At 43.5% G+C, this 16,677-nt stretch overlaps 1 protein-coding gene across 3 annotated transcripts in view; it reads left to right on the forward strand.

The window, feature by feature from the left end:
• The window catches only part of srgap2 (SLIT-ROBO Rho GTPase activating protein 2), a 244,264-nt gene that overhangs the window by 8,976 nt on the left and 218,611 nt on the right, over positions 1-16,677 (forward strand). Inside the window, exons 1-2 of one of the 3 annotated variants that reach the window (XM_043716322.1) lie at positions 263-281; positions 477-610. In XM_043716322.1, the coding sequence (XP_043572257.1) occupies positions 544-610 (67 nt within the window). In that variant the 5' untranslated portion in view covers positions 263-281; positions 477-543. Of the gene's footprint in view, positions 1-262; positions 282-355; positions 373-476; positions 611-16,677 lie in introns of those variants that run through there. The other 2 variants (XM_043716323.1, XM_043716321.1) reach the window with 2 other exon arrangements.

Consider the following 16,677-nt stretch of genomic DNA (forward strand, 5'->3'; position numbering starts at 1 on the left):
CCCTCTCTCTCCCTCCCTCCTCCCCTTCTCTCTCCTCCCTCCCTCTCTCTCCCTCCCTCCTCCCCCTCTCTCTCCTCCCTCCCTCTCTCTCCCTCTCCCTCCCTCCTGGCTGGGAGGAGCTGGCAGGTGAGACGGTCTCTGCTGCCGTCTGGGCAGTTTCCTCTCTGGGTGCTGTTTCTGGGCTTCTATTTGAAATTGCCCATCTCCCTCCCTCCTCCCCCTCTCTCTCCTCCCTCCCTCTCTCTCCCTCTCCCTCCCTCCTGGCTGGGAGGAGCTGGCAGGTGAGACGGTCTCTGCTGCCGTCTGGGCAGTTTCCTCTCTGGGTGCTGTTTCTGGGCTTCTATTTGAAATTGCCCAGCCTCCTCCGATGTGGTCAGTGTTCGGTGGGGTTTTGCTGCTCGGAGCTGGGATTAGGAAGGCCAGCCTTTCCCATGGAGTGACTGACTGACAGCGTGTCCCCGCCTTTCTCCCACCAGTATCTGAGTGCCTGCTCCATCTGCAAAAGGAATCTTCACCAGGCGGAGGGAACGCGGTTTCTAAACGATGACATCGCCAGCTAAATTCAAGAAGGACAAAGAGATCATCACCGAGTATGACACACAGGTTAAGGGTAAGTCTGACCGTCATTTCAGATTTGCAGCATTGTAGTGGAGTTACCAAACTGAGTCTAACCTCAGCAGGGCTCACCCCTCAGAGGAATGCATCGCTATTCTCATTCTGTTCTACAGCAACACTCATCTCTCGGAAATTAATTTTCAGAGCTCATTGTTAAAATTTGCGCTGGTCATCTGCTGTTTCCCGCAGCAAGCCTACAGATTATTTTCCAATTCACAATGCAGCTATTACTTTGAGATTTGGGGGGCGAGGGTTTGTAGGGGCCTCGGAGAGTCGGCTGGAGAGCTGCAGTTTGTGTTGTAGGGGTGGCCTGGTTAGAGGCTGGGGACAGATTGCTTGCCGTTTGCAGCACGGGGGTGCTTAAGGGTCACAGGGACTGCAGCTATGTCTTCCAGCCAAAAACAATATTGCTCTCCGAATGGGCGAAGCAGCCAGCCTGTGACAGTACGACACACATCATGTTCCAGATTGTACAAAATAGAACAATGTGCACTCGCCCTCCAAGCACTGGCCATGTGCAGGGGTCTTCGCTTCAGCCTTGGTCTGTACTGACTTCAGCAGGTGGGTGGGAAAGTGGGGTGCTACAGGTGGGACATTGCAGTCCATCCTGCTGGCCTCCTCTCTCCAGGACCCAGGGAGTCTCACCTACTGCCCCCCTTCCCGGTCATTCAGCAGTGAGTCAGTGGCAAATGTGTTGACAGAGTTAGAGGCAAGGATCAGGCTGGGTTGTGAAGACAGTGATGCTTGAATGGTCTTTCAGGAATACTGCTCCTCCTGATGGAAGGTGAGAGGAGAAGGTACCTGTGGGAGGGTGGGGTAATTGTGGACTCTTGTGACCCCAAGAGTCAGAGGGAATGGAAATGGTCTTGTGCAGGAGCCCACAGCAATCAATAGGGCAGGTGAGGAAAGACTGGAATGCAGTTGGATGGAGAAGGGTGTTACGGAGACCAAGGCCAGTTGGAAATCTTTATTTACAATGATAAACAGCTCCACAAACAGCCATCATTTTCCAGGGTAGGGCATGTGTGGGAGTTAGCTTGGTGGATCCACCTGATCCCTTCAGCACAGGTATCAGAAAAATACAGAACAAGACTAGACACATGAATATCCAGCTTTCTGAAAGACATTGCACAAAACATTGCACTTTTATGTTGAAGTGTTGAATGTTCCTGATCTCTGTTGGGACTTTGGCTGTGAGCAATGATGTATCCCTGAGCTGATGCTTACCTTTTGGATATCTGTAATGTTGCAATGTGTGTTCTGAAAGACATGTCACAGTCTTGAAACCACACAGAGCGTTTGACATTGAGGACTCTTGCAATTGGTTTTATCTCGAGGGAATATTCAATCTCTGCAACTTTATCTCCAGGATCTCAGGCAAGAAGTGATGCAGAATAAATCCCTTAATAACTCACTATATTCTGTCAATCCCAGATGAGATTCATTCCCAATATCCTAATGTGTGATCTGCCAAGCACAGCAACATGTTACCAGTCTTGGGGATGTTCATAACATTACTGTTTATATTTACATAATGCCAAGTGTTGTCGAGAGTCACGCCCAAGTAACAGAAATTGCTGGAGAAATTCAGCAATCTGGTATGACATTTCTTTGGAAGATGTTTGTATTTCAGACTTCCAGCACCTGCAACCTTTTGCTTTTAACAGAACAAAGAATCGAGTGAGAGGGAGTCCAAAACGTGGTAGGACATTGCTGATGCTTAACTGACCAATAATGGGGTTATCAGCACAGAGTACCGGGAACCTTACAACTAAATACAGTGCTGGGGCTACGTTGTTGTGCAGAGGCTGAGGATTGAAGTTGGGATCCAGGTTTGTCTGACTCTGCTGGAAGGCTACCAATCCAGGGAAAACTGAGTGGGAGCTGTTCGCATGCACAGCCTGTAGCAGGAAGGAGCACACTGTATGTCCATTAATTTAAAGTAATAATTCTGCTAAAATATTAATGTTATTCAGTAATTAATTTGAGTAACTCAATGAACAAAAACTGCACAGAAACCTGCAGCAGAACACAATTTTAAACTCATCAAATTTATTTTGCACATCAATTATCCCACAGTGTAATCCAAACGTAATGTTGGGAATATGTACATTATTAGCCCAACTTTTAGGGATTGTCTATATTTGCCTGCCTCAGAACCAACAAGGAAGATTGCACTTCATCTGTTGTCTTGAAAGTATCCGAGACCTTGCCCAGATTTCTCTCTCTCCTTCTCAGTGAAATGAGGATAGATTTAGTTTTCACTCACCCGTGGGATGTGGCTGTCACAAGCTGGCCAGCATTTATTACCCAACCCTAGTTCCCCTTGAGAGGGTGGTGGTGAGCTGCCTTCTTGAACCACTGCAGATAGACACAATGCTGTGAGTTCCAGGAGTTTGACCCAGCAACAGCGATATATTTCCAAGTCAGGATGGTAAATGGCTTGGAGGGGAACGTGCAGGTGGTGGTTTTCCCATGTATCCGCTGCCCTTGTCCTTCTATATGGAAGTGATTGGATTAGGGTTAGGGTTAGAGTTATGATCATGGGTTTGGAATATATATTGTCTAAGGATCTTTGATGAATTTCTAGAGCTTATCTTGTAGATGGTGTACACTGGGCTTTGGAGCCTTAGTGGTGGAGGGATTGGCTGCTTGTGGATGTAGTGCCAGTGAAGTGGACTGCTTTGGCCTGGATGGTGTTGAACTTCTTGACTGTTGTTGGAGTTGCACCCATCCAGGGCGAGTGGGGAGTATTCCATCACCCTCCTGACTTGTGCCTTGTAGATGGTGGACAGGCTTTGGGGAGTCAGGAGGGGAGTTTCTTGCTACAGTATTCCCAGCCTCTGACCTGCTCTTGTAAACACTGTGTATGTGTGGTGAGTGCAGTTGAGTTTCTGGTCAATGGTAATCCACAGGATGTTGAAAGTGGGGGATTCAGTGACAGTAACACTATTAGATGTCAAAGGACCAATGTTTAGATTGTCTCTTATTGGAGATGACCTTTCCTGGCATTTGTGTGACATGAATGTTACTTGACACTTGTCAACCCAAGCCTGGATACTATCCAGATCTTGTTGCATTTGAACACGGACCGTTTCAGTGTCTGAGGAATCGCAAATGTTGCTGGACATTGTGCAATCATCGGCAAATTTCGGCAAATTTCCCCACTTATAATCTTATGATGGAGGGAAGATACAGGTTGACCAATGATAATTATTAGCAAAATGTTCTTTTAAGTCTTGCCTTTGTGTTAATCTGATGTTACATCAATAATACCAAAATCCTGATTGTTTACCCAACACTGTACATTTTCTGATTGTCAGTTATTTTTGTCGGGGGAGTTGTCCTAGGGTCAAACTCGTGTCTAATCATCAACAACTGTTGTTTAAATTTTGGCATCTTTCCTCATTCAAGAGAGATAAATTTCCTCTCTCCCTTTTCTTCCCCATGGCTTACTCTTGGTACTTGTTTAAAACAGGCTTTGCTAAGCTGACATGCATCGACATTTGAATAAAATACAGCATTTTGGAGAAAATGGACTAATTTGATATGTTGGTTGAAAGACTGCCCCGGCCACAGTGGACCAAATGTGTTCTCTCGGTGCTACCTGATTCGGTAATAAACTTTGATACGTTTCATAGACTCCCTACAGTGTGGAAACAGGCCATCTGGCCCATCAAGTCCACACTGACCCTGTGAAGGACATCCCACCCAGAATCACACACTACACCTGTAACCTTGCATTCCTCATGGCTAACTCCAGCTAGCCTGCGCACTATGGTCAATTTAGCACGGCCAATTCACCTAACCTGCACAGCTTTGGACAATGGAATGAAACTGGAGTACCCTCGGCAACTCACACAGGCACAGGGAGAATGTGCAAACTCCACACAGGCAGTGACCCGAGGCTGGACTCAAACCTGGGTCTCTGGAACTGTGAGGCAGCACTGAGCCACTGTGCCACCCTATGGTTGGACAATGTTTGTGACTCTTTGTAAGAAGCAAAGCTCTGGTTGCTGTGATGAGGCATACTGGGTCATGCAACAGCAGGGGAGCACAGGGACTGAAGAGAGAAGCTAAGCAGGTAGATCCAAAATAGTGTAGCCAGCCAATTGTCAGAGAAACTTTGCTTCAGTTTGTTGTCGTTAATGAGGATCTCAGCGAATGTGTTCAGACAGTTGTAAGTGCTCTCTGCTGCAATGCCACCAGTATTTGCTACTGTCTGGCAACCCTGAGTTCGAATTCCACGGCAGCCCTTCCTTATGACCAATGAAAGGGTCTGCTTTTTTGCCCGTGCGTGCGCGCGTGTGTGTCACATGCTGTCTCTGTGTCACCCTCTGGTACATTACACCACAGAGATAACAGGAGCATTTAAATGTTGGGCTAATAATGTTTATACTCCAAACATTATGTTTGGATTAAACTGCAGGGATAATTAGTGTCTGCAGCAAATTTATTGAGCTTCAAATGCTGTATTCAAAGCTGTGTAAAACAGTCCAATCTTGAACATGCCGTACCAGTTGCAAGTTCTGTTGAAGTTTTTGTAAATAATTGTTCATGATCCAGTGGATTGTGGATCTTGTAAATGGTTTTTATGCTGAATCTGTTTCTTCCTGCTGCAAGCTGTGAATGTCAAATTCATTCTGTCATAGATTGGAGAGTCTGACTGATGATTAAAGGATCCTGCAGCCTCTGGCCTTTCGTGCATGTCAGTCAGGCTGAGGCTGAATGTTTTCTGTTTCCACTATCGGGCACATCCTGTTGTGAAATGAGGTTCGATCCAATTTCTGCCAAACAAAAATAAAATGTTTCCATCACAGTCATAATCAGGACAGCCGTGTGGATGACCAGTGTCGAAAGTGGCAAAGATCTAACTAGTTAGGGACTGTGCTGGGAGTTCAGCTCCATTGTTGGATCAGCTGCTTGTTTTAACCTGGGAGGGTCTGATCTTTAGAAATGGGCAAGGCAATGGTATTGAGATATTTTTGGCTTTGATGAACATAATGATTCAGAAAAGAAGTTCTTCAGAGATGGTCTGTGGAGATGAGAGATGTGACTTCACTGTAGATAAACCAAACTGAATACTGAATGGTGTGGGTGGCAGTATGTCACCCTTCTCTAGATTGTGATTGAATCCCAGCTCCTCCAACGAGCCCTGTTAGGTTATCATGGCAACAGGGATAATGAGGGATTGGGAGTGGAACTGGAAGTTAAGCATCCTGACCCCCTGCCACTCAGTCCTCTTCACTCTGATCTCCTTGACCATCTTTACTACTATCTTTCCTGATTCTCTTGCTAGTGTGCAGTCTTTACTCTTGGTTTTAGCCACTAGCCCTATTTCCCCTGATATTGGGGAGGTTGTGGTGCACTGGTAATGTCATCCAAAGGCCAAGGCTAAGCCTGTGGGGAGACAGGTTCAAATCCTGCCCCTGCAGCTGGTGGAATGTAAGTTCAGTTAATAAATCTGGAATTGAAAAGCAGCCTCCAAGGTATGAAACTATCAATGATTGTTGTTAAAAACCATTAGGTTCAGTCCTGTCCTTTTGGGAACAAAATCTGCCATTTTTAACAAAACAGAAATTGCTGGAGAAGCTCAGCAGATCTGGCAGTATCTGTGAAGAGAAATCACAGTTAACGTTTCGGGTTGAGTGACCCTCCCTCAGAACTGCCGTCCTTACCTAGTCTGGCCTACATGTGACTCCAGATGCACAGCAATGTGGTTGACTACCCTATGAAATAAGTGAACAAACCACTCAGTTCTAAGGCAGTTCAGGATGGGCAATTAATGCTGCTGTTACCAGTGTCACCCAGTCCCCCTGCAAGGATAAACAATAAAGAAAATTCACACCACCTTCATCCCCAATGGGTCACTGGGTCACTGGATGGAGATCAGAGAGAAGCTTGTTCTTCCTTCCCTAACCCAGAGAGATGGAGGTCTGTCTCCCAGCTGATTCCCCCCCCCCCCCTCTCTCCCCAGCTGAGCCAGCTTTGTGCATGGTTTCCTGATGCTGTTGCTATTCCTGACAGTTTTCTGCCTGCAGAACCCACCTTTTAACAAAAGCTAAATTAATAAAGAACTGGCCTTGTATCATCAAATAAATCCAAACCAGCAGGAATTGTTTCATGCATAATGCATCTATGTACTGAGGGTACATTCTCCTCTAATGGAATACATTGAAGTCAATCTTTCTAAACGCGGGTTTTGTACAAAGGAAACTGTTGCTTTGAAATTGATCAAAGTAAAGCCTCCCACAATATCATGGTCCAGGACACAGAGGAGTCTTTCCATCACAATGACTCTCATCTGTATTTCACTGATTGTGGTGTGAGAGCCAACATCAGATTTATTTTGAAGAGCGAACGCTGAGTCTCCGATCTGAGTTCGCCTGCCAGTAGAGCGGGAACCCTTGCTGACATTGTACCCCATGCTGTGCAGAGGGAGTGCTGCACTGTCAGAGGTGCTGGCTTTTGAGTGAGACCTTAAACTGAGGGCCCTGTCTGCTCTTCAGTTGGGCAGAAATGATGATGCAGCACGATTTGAAGATGAACAGTGGAATTCCTCTCTGTGTTAAGTAATAGGTTTAAATATTGACCCTATCATGAGAAACAGATGATCCAGTCAATATTATTTTGCTGTTTGTGGGAGTGTGCTGTATTTCTTGTGCTACAACAGTGACCAGACTTAAAAGCATTTTTTTGCATGCAAAGTGGTTAGCACGGTGGCTCAGTGGTTGGCACTGCTGCCTCACAGTGCCAGGGACCCTGGTTTGATTCCACTCCCGTGACTGCATGGAGTTTGCACATTCTCCCTGTGCTGCGTGGGTTTCCTCCCGCAGTCCAAAGATGTGCAGGTTAGCTGAATTAGCCACGATAAGTTGCCCATAGTGTTCAGGGATGTGTGGGTGAGGCGTATGAGTCAGGGGAAATGTAAAGTAAGAGGTTAAGGGAATGGGTCACTCTTCGGAGGGTCGGTGTGGACTTGTTGGGCCAAATGGCACTGTTTCCACATTGTAGGGATTCTATGAAAGTGCTTTGGGATGTCCAGTAGACATGAGAGGCACCATAGAAATAAAAATCTATATTTTTTTCCTTTCAGTTCCTTAGCTACTTCATTAACAATTATTTGTTAAATTAAATTGAATGTCCACCTGCACATTCTCATTATGATCCTTGTGATTACAGCTCCACACCGATAAGAAGTATTACTGGCTGATTGTATAGCTGTGGATCTTCTGAGGTTTCAGTCAAATCATACAGGATTAGAATTTAATTGAGTCTAATGATTGATTTCTGTCTCCTAATCTGTTATAGCCCAGACTGAATGAAATAAATTGCTGTCACTTGTAGTTCATAGGAGAATTACATTCTCTGCAAACTTAACAAGACTGCTTAGCCAGTGCAATAACTGTTCAGTCCTTCCCTGGATAAATTGCATATCCCATCCTTTCCCATGTTTCATTGAACACCATCCATTTGGACAGTTGAGTCATACCAAGTTCGGATTCATCACCGTCCCATTGAACTGGGATTTCACTCAAGACTGATGGTTGGAGGGCGGGGTTTATATAGCTGCCTTAGGAGAGGGATTACTTGAGGTTGGTGACTGTCTTCTCTGAGCTGGTCTCTAACATCCCTGGACTGAACTGGAGCTTTTAACCTTGCAGACAATAGCTCACTATAGGAACCTCGCCCCAAGGTGAGAGCTGGTAGACTATTTGGATGTGCTAGGCATCATGTCATGCACTAGACTGGCAGCTCAGAGATCAGGTTTCCCATTATGACAAGTTGAGAAATTGAATTGCTGAAGTAGATGTCAATTTACGGGCTGTTATGAGAACAGTGCCTTCTGAGAGCTGTTGATTGGCTCCCTGTGTCTGGCAAGTTAGGGATGCTGAACCTGTGTGTTAGTCTCACACTGCAGCCCTCTCTGTGTTACCCACATCCTGAGAATAGACACCTTTCCAAGCCGGCCTGAAGACCACATGCAGGTCATCTGTCTTATCTGAAGACACCAGGGTGAAGTTTGTCAGAACCCAGGGACTTGTCATCCCACAGCAACAACAATTTGCTCAGTACCTCCCCCTCCCGGTGAGTGTGATTTTCCTGAGTTTCTCCGTCCCTTCCATTTCCTAATTTGCAGCTATTTCAGGGATGTTACTTGTCCTGAGATTCTGATGGACTTTATCCTAGGGTTTTAAAGAGATTGTTGATACACTGGTTTTAATCTTCCAAAATATACCAGATTCAGGGAAGGCCATAAGGAATAGGAACAGGAGGAGGCCATTCAGCCCTTCATGCCTGCTCTGCCATTTAATAGGATCATGGCTGATCCAACATTTTTCATCCACTTTTCTGCCCTTTCCCCATAGCCCTTGATCCCTGGCTGATCAAGAATCTATCAATCTCAGCCTTAAATATACACAAGGACTCTGCCCCCATAGCTCTCTGAGGCAAAGAGTTCCAAAACCTCTCAACCCCCCAAGAGAAGAAATTCCTCTTCATCTCAGTAATAAATTTTAACCCCTTTTTGTGAGACTCTTCCCTCTGGTCCTGAGCTGACCCATGAGGGGAAGCATTGACCCTGTCAAGCCCCTTAGGAATCCGATACATTTCAATGAGATCATCTCCCATCCTTCTAAACTCCATAAGCAGAGTCTCAACCTGTTTAGCCTTTGCTCATAAGACAGTCCCTCAGGCCAGAGATCATCCCAGTGAACCTTCTCTGGACTGCCTCCAGTAAAACAATATCTTTCCTTAAAAAAGGGTTTCATTAAATTGGAAAATCGGAATTGTCTTTTTGTTTATTCAAAAAAAGTGGGAGGCAGAAAACAAAAACCAGCAGCAGTTTGCTTAACATCTGTCCCAGAGAGGATTTTTGAAGTTATTATTGAAAATGTTATAGCTGGGCACTTTAGAAATATTAAGTGTAATCAGGCAGAGTCGACATGAAAACAAAATTATGTTGAACCAATTTATTGGAATTTGTTTTTGGAAGTAATGTGTTCAGCATCAAGGGGAACCAGTGAATGTACTGTACTCAGATTTCCAGAAGACATTTGACAAGGTGCCATATCACAGATTATTGTAGGAAATAAAAGCTCATGATACAGAGAGTGCCACATTGGCTTGGATATAAAATTGGCTAGCTAACAAGAAACAAGGTTTCTGACTGGCTGGATGAAACAGGTGGTGTGCCATGATGATCATTGCTATGGCTTCAACTTTTTATATCAATGACGTGGGTGAAGTGGCTAAATGTATGGCTGCTATATTTGCTGATGATGTAAAGGTTGATGGCAAAATATATTTCACAGAGGATGAGGCTTCAAAAAGATTTAGATAGGTTGAGTGACTGGGCAATAGATCTGACAAATGGAATATATTGTGGAAAAATGTGACATTATCCATTTTCACAGGAAGAATTAAAAAAAGGAGCACATTATCTAAAACACATGAACAGTTTTCCAATCCTCTGGGCCATCACCAGAGTCTGTCTTCCTGAAAGATTACTATCAATGTATCCGTTACCTCTGCAGCCACTTCCATGAATATCCTCAGATGCATGAGGCCAAGGAAACATATTGGTTTTTAGCTCTGTTAGTTTCTCCAGCAGTTTTACTCAATGAGTTATTGTACTTATTTTCTCTCCTCTTTTGCGAATTGATTGTTTAATGATTTTGTGATTCTGTTAGTGTTTTCTACTGTGAAAACCAGTGCAAAGTATTTATTTAACTCCCCTGCCATTTCCTGGTTCCCAGTTGTTATTCCCCAGCCTCATTCCCTCAGGGGCTGATGTTCACTCTGGCCTCTATTCCTTTTTATATTTTTAGAGAAACTCTTACTGTCTGTCTTGAAATTGTTTGAAATTTTACCATCCAAGATTATCTTCTCCCTCTATTTTTTGCTGGTTCTCAAACGTTTCCTCGCCCTTTAGCTGAAGTACTAATCGTTAGAAACAAAGAAACTTGGAGCAGGAGTAGGCCATTTGGCCCTTTGAGCCTACTCTGCTATTGACTATGATCAAAGTTAATCGTCCAACTCCATCTCCAGTTCCTGCTTTCTCCCCCACCCTTTGATCCCTTTAACCCTATTTCTTACTCCTTCTTGAAAATGTTCAATGTTTTGGCCTCAACTGCTTTCCAAGGCAGGAATTCCACTGGCTGACCATTCTCTCCTCATCTTCACCCTAAATGATGTATTGTGCATTCTTAAATTGTGGCCTTTGGTTTTGGACTTCCTGGTCATCAGGATTATCCTTCCTGAGTTTATCCTATCTACCTTTTGTAATGTATTTTTTCCAATCTGATGCTATCCTTAACCCTGGTTAAACATGGTTGGCTTATCCCCTTCCTAGGATCCTTCTTTCTCTTTGGAATGTCTTTGTTAGGAGCCGTGAGCTATTTTCTTGAACATCTGCCCTTTTCCCTCAATCATCTTTGCTGCTAAATCTATTTCCCAATCCATTCTGTCTAACTCTACCCTCAATTCCTTTAATATTCTTATTTATGTTTAGCACAGTTATTTCCAAGTCAAGTTTCTCCCTCAGGCCTTTTGTGGTGTAGTGGTAGTGTCTTTATCTCTGTACCAGGAAGCCGAATTTCATACCTGTTCCAGAGGTATGTCCTAACATGTCTGAACAGTTGATTAAAAATATCTAAGCTATTCAAACAATCCTTGCACAAACTCAATAATTAGTCAACAAAACACTTTCTTTCATATTCTCCAAGTTACGCTACAACCAATGAATTACACTTTATACTGTAAATCATCTAAAACACTCAACCACCTGTGTTTTACCAACACAAATTATAACCATTGTTTCTGCTCTTCCTTTCTTCAGGATATCAGTTCCGTTGGGTTTAAAGTTATTTCTGGTTGGATTATATGTGCTGGATTATATATAGTTTGATATATGATACTGCATAGCTTGCCAAATTTTCTCTGAAATCTCAGCTTTAAATGAATGCCCTTCTCTGTGTGTGCAGGACATTCAGGAAATGACAGTAGTCCCTTTTAAAGCCGGGGCTGATCATTCCTCACTGACGGAAGTTCCGGATTTTAACAATTGATGCAGACAATTGCTCCCATGTAGGATTGGTTGGTCTGAAATGATTTTATGAAGCACCTCGTCTAATATCATGCGATTTCTTACACAAGCTATATTACGAAAGGGACTTTCCAGTGTTCATTACCACAGTATCAATATTTTCTCTCACATCCTTAAAATCAACATTGCCTCCATTGTCAGTTCGGATTTCAGCAGGTGACCAAGTCCAGTCTCTGAGTATTGAATGATATTCAGAGGCAGTTTGTAAGCATGAGAAGGAAAAGCTCCACCTCTCAAAGAAAATCTCAGAAAGTAAGGAGCAACATTAATTTAAAAGAAAGGCCTTATAAAAATGCAAAGAACTGCACAGATCCCACAGAATGGGACATAGAAAGACCAACAAAGAGCCACAAAGTGGCTTGTAGGAACGGCTCTTTCAGCTCTGATCTCCAGCATCTGCAGTCCTCACTTTCTCCTGTAGAAACGGCTAATAAACTTTATGAAATGAAACTTGTAACAGACATGAAAGACAAAGAAATGTTATAGTTATATAAAGGGGAAGTGGCTGGTTAAGGCTACTGTTGACCCACTGAAGGTCTCGATTGAGGATATTGTCAATGACCACAGGGAAATGCTAAATGATTATTTTGCTTCAGTGTTCACAGCAGGAAAGGAGGAGAGCTTAATGGAAAAAAATAACAGAGAATCAGGGACAGGATCAAAATAAAATTAGTTTATCTAAATAATCAATAATGGGGAAATTAATGGAACTGAAGAGTGACAAATCCCTGGGAACTGATATTAAAGGAGTTAGGAGAGCACATTGCCGATACCCTAACCATAATCTTTCAAAGTTCCCTAGATTTGGCAGATGTACTTCTGGATTTCCTCATGTCACTTTGCCCCTTGTAGAAGGGTGACAGAGGAAACTCAGGGAATTACAGAGGATTAGCCTAACGTCTGCGATGGGGAAGATGTTGGAGTTTTCGGTCAAGGATAGGGTAACTGATCACTTCAAAAAAATTTCAGTTAATCAGAGAGAACCAGCCTAGATTCAGGAAAGATAGGTTATTTCAGACTTTGTTTGAAGCGGTAACAAAGTTAGTGGACAGAGATAAGTCAATGGATGTTGTTTATGTGGACTTCCAGAAGTCTTTTGGTAAAGGTCCCATAGAAGAACCCACAGTCCAGAGGTGTGCAGGTCAGGTGAGTTGGCCATGCTAAATTGCCCATAGCGTTCAGGGATATGTGGGCTAGGTACATTAGTCAGGGGAAATGTAGAGTAATAGGGTGAGGCATCAGGTCTGGGTGGGATACTCTTCAGAGGGTCAGTGTGGACTTGTTGGGCCAAATGGCCTGTTTTGACACTGTAGGGATTGTATGTATTCTAAGAACCTGTTGGCTAAGGCCTCCACTGAATTGAGGGCAAATTACTGACATGGATAGGAAATTGGTTGAGTGGAACAAGTGGTAAATAATCAAATTGGAAGGAAGTAACTAGTGATGTCCCACAGGAGTCTGTGTTGGGGATTCATTTATTCACAATATTCATTCACAACTTGGATAATGACATTGACACTCAAATATCCAAATGTGCTGACAACGCACAATTGGGCAGCATTAAGGACAGCATAAAACTACACCAGGATATTGATAGATTAGGTAAATGGGCAAAGCCGTGGCAGATATATTTTAATATAAACAAGTGTAAGGTTATCTATTTTGAACTGAAAAAGGTGGATCAGGGTGTCTTCAAAAGGCACAAAGTTAAATACGGCGAGATTTGAGGATCAGGCTCCTAGCTGTTTCAGTGCCATGAACTGGTGCAGAAAGCAGTCAGGAAGGCTAATGGAATGCTAGCCTCTATATGGAAAGGGCTGGGGCATAAGAATGTAGACATTATGCTTCAGTTATACAAAACCCCAGTTAGACCTCACTTACAGTAATGCGAGCTGATCTGTTCACCACACCTTGGGAAGGATGGTCTGGCCCCGGGGGGGAGTTCAGCACAGGTTTACAAGGAGAGAATGGACAAATGAGGCCTTTATTCTCCAGAATTTATAAGGTTAAGGGGTAGTCTAATAGAGGGCATCAGGATGTAAACAAGGAAAGACAGGATAGTTAAGCTATTTCCACTGGTTGAAGATTTTATAACCAGGAGCATAGACTAAATATTAGGGCTAACAATTCAGCAGAGTTGTTAGAAAGCCCTTCGGCATGCGCAGAGTAGCAGAGGTTTGGAACTCTCCTCTTCAAATGGGGCAGGATGCTAATTTCATTGTTAAATTTAAATTGGAGATAGACAAATTTTTATTAAGCAAGAGTATCAAGGAATATCAACAGGTATATGGAGTTAGGCCATAAATCAGCCATGATCTCTTTGAATGGCAGTGCAGGCTCGAGGGGCTGAATGGCCTCCTCTTTTCCTATGTTCGCACCCACTTCCCATTGCTTTGTCCACTATTATTCTTTACTATATGTCATTAAAGACTGACTAAATTTTGTTAGTTGAAAATCACACACACCAGGTTAAAGTCCAACAGGTTTATTTTGGAACCACTCGCTTTCGGAGCGACGCTCCTTCCACAACCACCTGATGCTTCCAAATAAACCTGTTGGATTAAACATGGTGTTGTGTGATTTTTAACTTTGTCCACCCTAATCCAACACTGGCGTTTCCAAATCATAAATCTAGTTACCATGTCTACAAAGTGCAAGGTGAGCATGTTTCTTTTCAATATTCCATACCTTCAAGTCCATTGCTAGAATTTTGTTAAAGTCCCATGCTCCTGGGAGTCTCACTATGGTGTGAGGATGTCCTGCTGAATATTTCACATTAACCACTTATCTCTTCTGTACGTTTTACACGCCCACTGTCCCTTTAGTAGGATTTTGAACCTGAGATGTTGATTGATGGACAAACTGCCAATGTAGCTTTAGGATAATGAACCTTTTTTCCTAATGAATGATCAATATTTTGATTAGAGAGTTAGGTTTTAATAAAGGAATATAGTAATGTCCAAATTATAAATCCACTGACTTCCGAAGAACAATTGCCTTTTTATGTTCCATTGGAACCTTTTTTCCAGGATGGACTGTTGAACAGTAAGGGTATTGCATTTGACACTGCGCTAGCACAGTTATTTTGCAGGGAATCACCACTCTTTTTAGTGATTTCAGCACTTTACTATCCCAATTCTGAGGCAGGTACAGCTCTCAAATTCCTTAACCTTCGTTCAGTCATTATAATTTACAGGCGATAGTAGACACTTTAAGGGCTCTAGCCCAAAACGTCGATTTTCCTGCTCCTCGGAATGTTGCCTGACCTGCTGTGCTTTTTCAGCACCACACACTCGACACTTTAATCAATTCAGTCCACACGAGATGTGCATCTGCTGTCCAGCATAGCATGTTGATTTTGCCTAAAACATTCACAACTGGGATGAAGCTTCTTGTAGCTAATTTAATTCAATCTGCCTGATTGGGGTCACTATGTTCTCATTTGTTTGTATAATGGTATTTCGAGTTGTATCTAAAACACCCCTGACCAAAGCCCAGACATTTCCATGGTTAATTTTTCTATGCAGTTCCCGAATTCCTGGTACCTGTTAGAGTAACTGGAGGTATAGGTATCCTCTCAAACTTTATTCCCCTTTCATGTTAATGCTTTCAGCCTGTACCTAGGCAGGCCTTTATTGTCGTGACCTTTGAGTCCTCCATTCTTTGTGGAATGTCCGATTTAAGACTGGAAGGCCTCTGGGAATTAATGTATTGTCAGGGTGGCACGGTGCCTCAGTGGTTAGCACTGCTGCCTCACAGCACCAGGGTCCCAGGTTCAATTCCAGCCTCAGGCGACTGACTGTGTGGAGTTTGCACATTCTCCCTGTGTCTGCGTGGGTTTCCTCCGGGTGCTCCGGTTTCCTCCCACAGTCACAAAGATGTGCAGGTCAGGTGAATAAGCTATGCTAAATTACCCATAGTGTTAGGGGAATGGATTTGGATGGGTTCCTCTTTGGAGGGTCAGTGTGGACTTGTTGGGCCGAAGGGCCTGTTTCCACACTGTAGGGAATCTAATCAAAGCTTCTGAAGACTGAGTGTTTCTCTTTCTGAAAATCTAACATTAGTTAATACGAGGAACCTATTCATGTGCAACACCTCAACACAGCCCAACAATTTAAAGGCAAGCATTGAATTAGCAATCTCCAAGTAGAATTTCTGCAGTCATGCATTTGGTCTATTAAATTCCATTACATATTCTTGTGTAGAATATCCATCCAGCTTTCAAAATCTATCAAAGTCTGACCATGTTTCCTATGAATTTAATAGGCCACCATTTTTATAAATATGTGTGTAAATGTTAATGGGATGTCCAACCTTTCCTTTGTTATTGAGCCTCGAGCTCTGAGAATACTTGTATCTGATCTTGTTTCCAGTAATAAGTGATGGTGTCAAGACCATATCTTGTTTTTCAGTAAATTGTAACCCTTGCTCACAAATCCATTTCAGTTTTCCATTGAAAAATGCAGCTTCACATATTAATGTGAAGTCATACCATAATGCTCAGTACTTGGTTTCAGCTGTTGTTCTCCAAAGTAATTCCAATCACAATCTTCTGCCTGAAAATAAAACTTTATTAGATTAGATTATTTACAGTGTGGAAACAGGCCCTTCGGCCCAACAAGTCCACACCGACCCGCCGAAGCGTAACCCACCCATTCCCCTACATTTACCCCTTTTCCTAACACTATGGGCAATTTAGCATGGCCAATTCACCTGACGTGCACATCTTTGGACTGTGGGAGCACCCGGAGGAAACCCACGCAGACACGGGGAGAATGTGCAAACACCACACAGTCAGTCGCCTGTGTCGGGAATTGAACCCGGGTCTCTGGCGCTGTGAGGCAGCAGTGCTAACCACTGTGCCACCATGCCGCCCACTATTTTCACTATTAGGGAATGATCCTGTCCTTCTGATATCAATTCTCATCCAAACCAGTCAGTTAGAAAGAAGCCAC

The sequence above is a fragment of the Chiloscyllium plagiosum genome, chromosome 26 (assembly GCF_004010195.1).
Source record: "Chiloscyllium plagiosum isolate BGI_BamShark_2017 chromosome 26, ASM401019v2, whole genome shotgun sequence".
Classification (NCBI taxonomy): Eukaryota; Metazoa; Chordata; class Chondrichthyes; order Orectolobiformes; family Hemiscylliidae; genus Chiloscyllium; species Chiloscyllium plagiosum.